Raw genomic sequence first — 12,078 nt, forward strand, 5'->3', positions numbered from 1 at the left:
TTTTTTTCACTTTCCACCTAAAGCTTGATGCTTATTGGCACGGCCTCTTAAACATGTCTTAGCGACGACCTGTGTATAAAGCCATACTTCTTAAGACCACCTCCCAACTAGTCACAATTTGACCTTTGTATAAATACCACTTGGCTATAAAGACCATTTTCTTGTTTCCTTGAGTGGTCTTTATAGACAGGTTGACTGTATCAGTATACCGTATTCGCCATAATTAGATCCTTTCTGGAGAAGAAATTGAGGTTGTATAAACATCCCCATCCCATAAAAGTAACGACGTTTTACAACATGTTATGCCTCTAACATCAGAATTTTATCCCATATTACATAACTTGCAAGTCTTTTACATGAGAATCACTGTGTCTCCAAGTTTAAAAGACATATGCATGTTAACTGTTAAAATATGACTAACTATTTCGTCCACAACTTTTATTTTGGTTCACTGATAAGTGCCCTGGGTAGTAATTACAGCCAATACGGTAGTAACCTATAACCGATGTATTAACTCAGATCCTACATGTAGTAACAAACAAGGCGAGGGTAAAACTGCACTGCCTCCACACCACCTACCTTCTGAACAGGTTTGTTGCATTGCTTTTGTCATCAGTTCAATGGCATCTACAAGCAGATAAAGAGTGTAAAACGTAAATTAGCTCTAGCTAAAATAGTCAGCCAATGGCTAACTACATGTAAATACCCCATCCTTACTACACTACCCTCATTTCCTACAGCAACCCATACATAATGCATACATAATTCTGTTATGTTCATTTTAATGTTTCAATTGGTATCCATGACAACCAAATTCCATCAAATGGGGTCGGATTGGGATTATTAAAATATTCGAAACAGCGACACTTTATTACCAATTGTTTGATGTTAGCAAGTCTTTACAAAAAAGATCTATGAAGAAAAATGTAATCATCAATAAAGAGTGTTATAGTCACCATACACTTCCAGTTATTGACTTGAGATATTCTTGCTAAAGTCATGGTAATACCAAGTAATCTGAACTTCAGGACTTTAGCAGGTCGTTATTCTTATATTACCACATCTGTTGTATAAGTTATGACTTTGACCAACGTAACATTTACCATTACAATATACATACCACCATATTGTTGACATGTGGCTTCAAAATCCATTGTTTCTTTTTTGGTTTCCTCGAAGTCCTGAGACATCATTGCCATTTTGGCTGTAAATAGAACCATCCACCCTCACATGAAGCAAACATCATTTAAATTATTGTTTTAATAATACATACAAAGCTATTGTAGAGAGCATCAGAGACATGTACATGTTTTGTTTCACCTACATTGTAACAAGAGACCCAAAAGGCCAGTATCAATCACATGATTATGGCAAAACACTACATTTCAATGCAAAAGAAAAATTCAATGAATTTAAATTATTTCTCTTAAATGGATGCCATTTATCATACTAATGGTGTTGAAATAATTTTTGACTAAACTTCAGAGTACCATGTTATAAATTGATCATGAGTCCTCTTTCACGTGAACAGTCAAACTCCCTCATGCCAGTCATCGGCTATTCTCTATGAAAACATCAAAAACAACTTACATTTCAGAGAATGGTTTTCTACCCAAATATCACGAAAGGCGTCTGCTACAGCTTTTTGTTCACGACCATCTGTAATTATAAGTAAATCAAGCAAGATGAAAATTAAACAAAGTTTAATGAGATAATATTGTTAATCAAACATAACACGTCATATTCCTTAATAATTTCTTCAGGTCGGAAAATATGCTTTGTCTTAATGTTATTGTTACAAAACCAGTTACCAATGTGTGAGGTTTCGAGAACTAAAGTACAATGTTTAAATTATATTGGTCTGGTAAAGTTGATGAAGTGTACACCTCATACAGTGTTAACGTTACACGTCATTGCAATGCCATGCTCACACATATAAAATAGTCAGTGATTATGTAACAATACATGTATTATTACTTAAGCTCATCAAGAATAAAATAGTGAAATATAAGTTACTTCCAATAACTCAAGGAATATTCATACTTTATACTCCATGGGTAACTATCACCAACGTTATATCCACCCCTGGACTATCTCATTGTAAAACTGGAGGCAGTTCAGAGGGGAAAATCTGACTAATCACAGACCAGCAGAAACTTCCTATGAAGATTACAGCTGAGTGAGGACCAACAATGTACATCAAAGGACAAAATTACCTTCAGTTTTACTATGAGATGATCCAGGGGTGGATATCATGTTAGTGATAGTAACCCCTGGACTATTGAGAATGGCCTTCAAAGTACTCACCAATAGTACTGAGGTCATCCTTCGAGCTGCCATCTTTGGTCGATATAGAATCCTCACCTCGCGTGTCACAGTTAGCTGTTCCTAGCTCCATCATTAGGATGTCATCAGAAGTATCTACAATCATGTCGTCATTGTTGAACGATTCAAACGCCGACACATTACATGGATTTGTCAGTGTTGGTGATGCCTCAGGGGTCAACGTTGGAGAATCTCCGAGTCTCTCTGGAACTACAGCATCATCATCTGTCGTCAAATCAACAATTTCCTGTTCAGAGTTATCAAATAGCTTCCTAAAATTCAACTTAGCAGAACAGTGGAGGAAGTTTTCTTCAATGATGGTAGCATTTTCCTCTAATACTGGTAACTCAGGCTCTAGATTGTTCAAAAACTCTGTCTCTATCACCGAACATCTGATAGCCTTGAAGTGACCTGGTTTTGATTTCAGACAACTTATTAGATCCTGTTTTTCGTAATGGTGGCAAAGGTCTTCAAAAGGAAAGAACTTTCGTCCATTGATCACAAGGAATCGGAACATTCCCTCATACAGTTCAGCTATACCACCCTTCACAACATAATCCTCATTCTGGTCGGGATCGATCCTGATCTCCTGTGGTTCATCATCGTCTTCTGAGTTACTGTCGCTGTTGACGGCAGCTGGATCTTCATGATTGGATGAATCAGCAATATTGACAACTGGAGCAGATACATCGGAGATGATATCACCAGAGTGAGTGGCACCAGAGTGAGCTGGGGATTGAGCCTTTCCTGTATTTTCAGAATTATCTGGCGACACAGAGGAAGAAATCCTTCCTTTGTCACACTCCGCATCAGTCTCAGCCTCCGGATCATCCATATAAGGTATGGTGGCATCACTATCATCAGACAAGTCGCCCTTATCTCCACTTGTTCTCAGTTGCCTCCCCTTCCTCTTCCTCTGAAGCAGTTTTTCCTTCTGCCAGTCTCTAGCACTTCTAGGAGATTTTTTCCGGCCTTTGGAACGTTTCTCACCATCAACTGATGTTCTGCTCGGTTCCTTTGTGCTCATACTTTTTTGCCTTTCTGTATCACTACCATCAGATGTAACATTTCTGTCATAAATCACTTGACATGAAATAATTTCAACATCCCCGTCAGCTGTGTCAGTCCCCTCAGTGAAATTCTCTCCGTCTATTTGATCATCAACTTCATTACTTGTTTCTGGCCTAGACTCATCTTGATTACTTGTACACAGGACAGCTTCATTCTTTGTTTCTTTAATTGGTGGCCATTGTGACACACACTTCAAATCATGACAGGATTTCACACCATAGAAGAAATGGTAGAGCCGTTTGGCATCATTCACATGGATAATTCCAATGTGACAGACAAGGCCATTCCGAAGCAGTTTCTCCTTTGTCAAATATTCCCCAACACTAAGACGCAAATGCACAGGCAACTCCACATAAGGAATATTAAGGTCTCGTTCCTTTGCAATATAAACCTGCTTGAACAGTTTAGAAAGGAACACTCCCTTCTTCTTGTTCTTTTCCGCAATATCTATAAAGCACTTGTTCAAAAGTTCTCGCACCACAAAGTACTTCCCTGAAAGGCAGGTGATGCACAACAGTTTCGATCCATGGAATATCACAGAAAAAAATAGCTCACTAACTAAACCAATGTCAAATGTGTCGTCTATAATTTTAACCTCGTCATCACTTTCAACTTGGATTTCTTCCACCTCATTGGAGATTTCTTTAACTGAACTGTCTGTTTGTGCGTTTGCAGATGAATTCTCTGTGATAGTTTCGTTATTAGAGTTTCTGACTGGAGCCACTTTATCACTGCAGAGGGATTCGGTATCACAAACAATGGTTACAAGACAGCTGGCTTTTACTGGTGACATGTTAGTGATATGGCTGTCCTTCGTTGTAATTGTTGGCGTAGTTACACATTCACTGGCTGAATCAGAGCTATTATTGTTCCTGTTTTCATTAATACTCTTATCATCATATTCCTTCTCAGGATCCACTGCTGTGTCCAGTTTTCCAATACATTCTGCCCGAAGCTGTTCTGTTGAATCTGAATATCCTGGCTTTGATTTTTGCTTGTCTTCTAGGCTCTTCTTCATCGTGCCCATTCCAATTGTTTCACTGCATAAATCCTTCAAAGATGAAGGAGGAATGGAAATTCTTTTCAATTTAAGACGAAGGGCTTTTGTCCTTTCCTTACATTTTTCAATTTCTGACTTGCTCTTGTCCATGATGTCTTGCTTAATTTTGTCTATTAGTATTGGTCCTTGTGAACTGTTGCTTTCCTCCTCAATTATGTTCCTTGACAAAACAGATTCCTCAGTCTTGCTCTTTGACTCTTCATTGTCTGCTGGTAAGCCTGTAGTCAATGCCCAGGGTCTTTTAGAAACTCGGATTTTCCTCATCCTCGGACGTCTTACTAACAGAGGTAAATCATCACAAGCCTCCCGTTCCTTTTCCGAACTTTTCTCTTGGTTTTGTGAAACAGTTTCAGCAGCATTGTTTTCCACGCCTTTTAGACATGTGCCATCAAAATCTCTTTCATTGTCTTTAGAAACTTTTCTGACTTTTGATTCTGGTGTATCAGGCTGCGAGTCCAGTAACACAGCAGATTTCCGACGTTTTCTTCCTGAAGAAATCTTAGAAACAACTTCCTTCAATCTATCATCAACAAGAGAATCGTTTGACTGATCTGTACTTCGCTCATTATGTACGTCCTTGACAGCAACAGGTGACTTATCTCTTCTAATTACAGATGGGTCATCGTGTTGAGATCCTTTATAATTCTGGTGATCAGGTTGTCCCAAATTTGTTGTAGTGGTTAAGGATAAATTTGGAGCTGAAGAATCCTTGTCAAAGTCATGGTGGACACTTTCCTGTCGTGTATTTTTATCCCCAGAACACTTACGAGATTTATGACTTTCCTCTGTAGTTGATAATGATGAACTATGAAGTCTATCTACCACTGTATCACCTGCGGTACGACTTTCTCCCATTATGGGGCCAGGACCATGTACCAATGGATTTTTTGTTTGCTTTTCAGATGCTTCATCGATTGTCTTATTTTTGATGGAGTCTTTCTTTAACTTTTCACGAATTTGAGATTTCACTGCGGAAGGTAGCCGAATACGCAATGGAGTAACTTTCTTCTCCTTAGAAACCATATGAGAGTCAGATTCATTTGACTTCCTCTTTGGTGCTTTTGTCTGATTAATATTTTCTGGGGTTGTTCTTACATTTGGTTGAACTGATGAATTTGGTCCCTCCTGGTTCACGTTAGGTTCATGTGGTTGTATGACGATGTTGCCGACATGATGAGCTTTGGACAAGGAAAAAGTCTCCAGTATACAAAGATTGCTGTCGGATCCTTCACAAGATGTTTTTTCGTGATCTGTTGGTCTAGAATTATGTTTACAGTGATCAATAGATGGCGGGAGAAAATTACTCTGTGACACAAAAGGTATGTTAGAATCTTTTGGCAGCAATGGTGCTGAAAGGTTTGTAGTGAGAATGGTCAAAGCTGGAAGTGGCAATTGTTGACCAAGCGGTAAACTCGAAGGCATGGAAATCATGGGCGCAAGCATTAATGGGGGCATGGGCCGACTTGCAGGACAGTTGACTTGCTGAATTGTCTGTGCATTTGTTGATATGATTGTTCTAGCAACTTGAGAATGGGCTATGCTATTTTGTGAGCCACTTTTGTCTGTTTCCCTTGTCGAACTCTGGCTAGTTGTTACAGGTAGAGACAAAAACTGGTGATTTGACATTCTGTGGTTATTTGATGAGGACACGTTATGAGACGAAGCTGCCTGCGGAAGAGAAGACTCATTTGTGATGTTACTGCTGCCAATTCTTCCAGAGAAAATGTCTGGTTCTGTTTCACACTCAGTACGAGACTCAGGCAGACAGCTTGTACCAAGGGGAGATAGCTGTGGTTGGAAGGAACTGAAAATGCGACTTATTTCGCCCTCTAACCGCCTTCCTTTTGTTCCCTTTTCCTCTTTGCTGAGTTTGCTTGGTCTTTTGATGAGATGTGAACTATTCTTTGCCTGTGAACTTTCCATATCACATTTTTCTGTTTTGCAAGTTTGTACTTCACTATCCTCATCAAAGATATAGTTGTATTTCTCGCCCTCATCTTCTACCGGTGGTTTGTACCATCGTCCAAATATACTGTTTGAAAGGGCTCCACTTGTCTGAGACACTGGCGATTCTCTTTCAGCATTCACAGCCAAACTGGTATTTCTGAGACCTGATGCTTGATGAAAACTAGTTCCATTACAATCGACAGATCTACTCAAGACTGAACTTTGACCTCCATGGTGAGCTGTTCCGAATAACTGATCAGTGGGAATTCTGTTTTGATCAGAGGGAATTCTGTTTTGATCAGAGGGAATTCTGTTTCCAGGTGGAAAATCATTTAAAGAATTTAGTCTATAGCCAATATTTCCAGACCCGGACGTCCATGGGGCAGAAAGCGGCTCCATGGGCCCAACAAGTGTGCCATCTGGGTTCATGAGAGGTGGTGGACATCTAGGTTGTTGGCCGTTCATGTTCCTTTGTAAAGTATTATATGGATGAGGCAGATATTGGGATGATATGTTGGGTTGGAGGTTATGTGGGAGATGACCTCTGACCTGTGAGCCATCTGGATGTGATGTGGCTGATTCCATATAGGACAATGGAGAAGGGCCTCGTGGAGCGTTAGTGTTATGCAGGGATGATGGCGGTGACGGTCCATGTGGTCGAGCCACTAACCCTTGAAGGCCTGGGAAATTCAAGAAGAAAATATATTACTATACGTCTATTTTAACAAATACATCTGTAAAGAAGAATTTACAGAAAATTCAAATAATACACTGATAAAATCTGTCAGTCCGGTCTGTCAAATTACTCAACATTTAATTTGAATGAAGGTCCAGATATCATTGATTTGATTCATTTCAACAATAGCCATTATCAAATTACCTAAGCAGGGCCCAGATTCAAGAACATTCCTTAACTTTAAAGATGCTCCACCGCCGACAAATGGTATTGTTTCACTATCAAAAACAGGAGCAGACGATTTAGTATTTTTCTTCAGTTACAAAAGTTACTTACTTTACACTATTACCACCATTAAAAAGTTTGAGCTTCTAATTTTACTTAAAGTTAAATATACGAAAAATAATTAATTGCATCCCGAAAAAATTCCGTGGCACTATATCTTATATGGAATGAAGTAATTATTGCGCATGCACCAAAGGCGAAATAAATCATTTTATGTTATTTTTTGTGTTAATTAGACATATAAATACACGATTAAACACCAATTATTGTTCAAGTGATGAATATCATTTATGCTCTGTCGGCGGTGGAGCATCTTTAAGGAATTCCTTAACCAAAACTTTTCCGCAGTAAACGATCACAGAAGTTATTAGTCCCTTAAATAAATAACTTTTAACTTTTTCTCTTAACTTCATGTTATGTGTTTCAACAGAGAATTTGAAGTTAAGGAATGATAATGTTAATTAAGGAATATTAATTCCTGAAACAGGTCAGATGATCAATACATTTATATATCCTTATCATCACTTTGGCATGTCCTAATACCGTATTCGACCCAATAAGTGACTGCATCCATATATATAATCACCCCCTCTCTTTTAGGCATCAATTAATAATATTTCACTTAGTTCAAACTAATTGCAGAGTGAAAATATGAAAATTGGGTTCGTTTCCTTACTGATTTTTTTGTTTTAAAATTGATTTACCACTTAATTTGAAGAATAATTTATGAAAGGCTAGTCCAAATTTGTTTCTATTAAGCTCTCCATTTTGCTTAAATTTTTAAGAGCAATGGGCACTTAATGGATCAAATAAAGTAAGTGGAAATTGTTTATGAAAGGATAACACATGATAAATTGTGATGAATAAAAGGCAACTAAAATCATATAGTCCACTTGATCTTACATAAGACTGAGTAAACACTTTAGACATTATCATTACCTTCAATAGGACTAGGACTGGGCCTGCTGTGAGCAGGTGGCTGATACAGTCTGGAATTCACCTTGCCATGTGGGTGCCTCATCATGCTCTGTGGGGTACTGTTTCTCATGCAGTTCATCATGCTGTGTGGGGTACTGTTCATCATGCTGTGTGGGGTACTGTTCATCATGCCCTGTGCTCGTGGGTTACTATTTCTCATACCTCCCCGCTGTGCCACATTACTCCTCAGCATGTTTTGATTGTGGTTAGACATATGGTAAGGAGGTGGTGGTACTCCGCCTCTAGGTGCAGTGTGTGCGAATGTTCCAGGCCTTGTATTTCTGTGCGGTGCTTGGGTCCTTGGACGTAGGTTAAATGCCTGAAAGTCTGCTAGTGTTGGTCCAGGTGGCTCATGGCGGTGTTGGTTCTTTTGCATTTGTTGTGCCCACATCCATTCTGGAGAGCCTGGGCGTGGATAGGCCGCCATATTGTACATGGTTCCTGTGATGTCCCGGACGTTGTCTAAAATGTCACCTGGTCCAATATTGGAAAACCTGCTTTTTATTAGCCTTGTAATAAACTACAGCTTTAATCAGGCTTGACTCTCATCTTCTTCATTGGTGCAAAGGATCTACAGAAAAAAAAAAAAAATATATTATATTACTTTTACGGTTTTCCTTTTATAGTTATACAGTCTGGGATCAAATGAAATTGCACAATGTACATGTACACACAAAGTCCAATATCATCCTCGATTTCCAGGGGTTACAGTCACTTACGCTCTTTACACCCCTGGAATATGTCATAGCAAAATTGAAGGCCCTGTTAGTTTACAACATCAGATGGGCAGGTAGTTTTTTTTTAGCGAAGCCTATAAAATTAAAGGAAGGAAGGAGTGTAACAGTTCTTGATTGGGTTGATTGCAGCTGGCAGCCATGTAACTAAAATTAGCACTTACTTTTTCATACAGTAATTAGTATATACTATTCTGAGTGTCCTTCTTCAAATTTCAGTCTGGCAAAATGCACTTCCCCCTTTCTACATGTATTATTTACAACTGTACTGCATTTTTCTGTTCCAAGGCTAATAGGAGAGGGAAAATGCACGACTAGACTAGAATTTGATCCCAGTGTAACTGCTACACCGGGACCCTCTGAATACTAGCTGTTGAACTCTACCAATACAGGGGTTTCGAGATGCTAAAACAGCATGTGTCAAGAACAATTTACCGTCAATTAGTCCCACCTTCGACGTCACTGGACGGTGGGACTAATCGATAATAAATTGTACTTTACACACACAGTGAGCAAATCCAGAACCATTACATTTACACCTATATATATATACCAGCCTCTTCAGATTTGTTGTGAAATGATTATTATTTCCATCAAGTTTCATGAGATTGGCATAAAAATGTCAAAGAATTAAATGAGACACACACAGGGTTCGAAATTAACACTGGCCAAATACGAGTTGATTTTTGACTTGCCGAGTTGAAAAATATTGTACTTGCAACTATATATATATCTACTGGCGAGCGGATGCATCAGTTGTTATTCTCAATATATAGACAATCAGAGAATCAGATGTGATACTTTAATCATATTTAATAATTTGTTTCATTTGCATAAAATGCCACATTCTAAAATTAATCTGTTGTTACACTATACTACAGTGACACGAAAAATGTTCAACATTTGTCGTTACCTACAATAAATATAATAAACATCAACAAATTTGTTTGCTTTTAATTTTTATCTTAATTCTTTATTTTCAAATCAGCAAGCAAAGTTCTAATTTGACAAGTTAAAATTTTACCAACTTGCCGAAAATGGATAGTGGCTTTAAAAATTAAATTCTATCCCTGACACACCAAGATGGCATGCGCAGGAGTCTGGTTCATTATATATACGGGTATATTACAAAATTTTTACTGTTATAGCATTTTGATGAGGTTGATGCATGTTTTTATTGACCAAAGAAAATTTTTTGACCTAGGGTGTAGTACGCGGTTAATATTTTTTTTTTGGTCAATAAAAACATGCATCAACTTAATTCAAAATTCTACAATTGTAACATTTTATTATTTGAATTGGGATCTCTTTACAACCGATAAATAAGAAGACATACAACAATCTAGTGTATACATCTGCATTTGTATTTCAAGATATATTACGAGAAATTGAATGAGCAGATATCAAAATGATCATCCCAATGATACGAGGATTAAGATACATTTTTCCTATTGATCCTGATTTCGCGATACATGTACAGTAGAAGATGGCGAATGCATCATCATACTGTAGTTTTCATAGTTCTCAATGTCCGATAAACGACATGTATAGCTTATATTACTGTCTAAATAAAAGCAAAGCCCTTACGTGTACATTGTATCATCATACATCTTTGAATTTGTAGCTCCGACGTTGTTTAAAATGTTTCATTTCTCATCAAAACTACCGGCAGAGAGGCAAATCCGTCTATCTATCATTCGCTGTGTTCAACGAAAATGTGTTACCAACAAATCGGCATCTTAGAAGCGCTTAATTTATCCACATTATAATGCATTTCGCATTCAAACGCTGAAATGACTTCGATGCTTTGATGGACTGAATCGGAAAATCACTATCTTTTTATAGACAGATCGGTCAATCATTGTATTATAGGGGGTCACTTGGGGTACCGACGTCCAATGAGATTGCCGGAAAAACCAAGAAAAATACTAATATCATATTAAATACATTGTACATGTATTTACTCCTATGTATAATATTGTACATCATATGTTTGTAAAGATAAAGTACCTGTGTTACTGTGTATATTCTAATCACATGTCAATCTGAAAATTTTCATATTCTTTATGAAACTTAACAGTACTGTATATATATTGTAGGAGGCATTCCTTTGAAGCGGGATTGGACTGAGTCGATCATTGGTGACCAGGTAGCTCAGTCGGTAGAGCACTGGGCTAGTGTTGGGAAGGTCCCGGGTTCGAATCCCGGTCTGGCCGCTACAATTGCTCCTCTCCTGTTACACCTTTATAATGTATAAATTATAACAATGTTCTTCTTCGTAACCTATTTATGTAATGTTTGGATGTACACCTAACTGTCTTTGGACTTATTTAGGCACCAAGGCTTGAGTTAAGCCACTTGCGTGCGCTTGGACTGACAGGATTGTCCAATAGACGATGGGTCCCGAAGTCCCTTGGCCTTGTAAACACGAATTCAGAACTTAGGATATCCGAGCGATACCTAGACTACAATAGGCCTATTATGCCAAATAAAGTTATATTTGAATAATTAGTCATGACAATGCTTTAAACCTGACTGCATATTACATAGAATAGAGAACATTATTCTGATGCCCTGTGATCAAAGTTTGATTTTGGGTCAGTCAGGTCATGCCTAGCCTAGTTTTCAAAATGAGGAAAGCCCCAGTTATGCTAAGTAGACATTTAGGCGTCATATATAAACAGACGACCCGAATATGCGTGCATTTTTAAGCTTGCTATTGGCAAGATATTATGGAGTATATAAAGCATTTTGTGTTCTGAAAATGGAAACTTACCCATGCCACTTTACCATGTCGCGTGTTCTGTCAATGTAAAATAATAACAAAGATGGCGGGAATACGCGTCATGCGCAGTCGTGTAGAAATTTGGAGATATCTATTTTAAGAAACGGGAGCCACCGGAACCTCCATCCTATTTTTAGAAATGATAACCCTTGTCGTGTCACACCACACAGGTTTTCTGGTCCATTATGTTTTTGTTTAAATATTCTTATTGTAAAAA

At 38.1% G+C, this 12,078-nt stretch overlaps 1 protein-coding gene across 1 annotated transcript; it reads right to left on the reverse strand.

The window, feature by feature from the left end:
* Positions 1-423: 423 nt before the first annotated feature.
* Positions 424-11,911, reverse strand: LOC138333580 (serine-rich adhesin for platelets-like). The gene is made up of 6 exons (XM_069282040.1): positions 11,853-11,911; positions 8,304-8,913; positions 2,308-7,083; positions 1,591-1,659; positions 1,121-1,204; positions 424-627 (listed from the first exon to the last, which is right to left on the reverse strand). The coding sequence occupies exons 2-6, from the start codon at positions 8,776-8,778 to the stop codon at positions 497-499; spliced, it is 5,535 nt and encodes a 1,844-aa protein (XP_069138141.1). The 5' UTR covers positions 8,779-8,913; positions 11,853-11,911; the 3' UTR covers positions 424-496.
* Positions 11,912-12,078: the final 167 nt, after the last annotated feature.

Source organism: Argopecten irradians, chromosome 10, assembly GCF_041381155.1.
Source record: "Argopecten irradians isolate NY chromosome 10, Ai_NY, whole genome shotgun sequence".
Lineage (NCBI taxonomy): Eukaryota > Metazoa > Mollusca > Bivalvia > Pectinida > Pectinidae > Argopecten > Argopecten irradians.

Coding starts and splice junctions, on each gene's coding strand:
- LOC138333580 (XM_069282040.1), bottom strand. CDS start 8,778: ATGTACAATATGGCGGCCTATCCACGCCCAGGCTCTCCAGAATGGATG. Junction 1,660..2,307: donor GGATGACCTCAGTACTATTG/GTGAGTACTTTG, acceptor TTATAATTACAG/ATGGTCGTGAACAAAAAGCT. Junction 1,205..1,590: donor AGAAAACCATTCTCTGAAAT/GTAAGTTGTTTT, acceptor TTCTATTTACAG/CCAAAATGGCAATGATGTCT.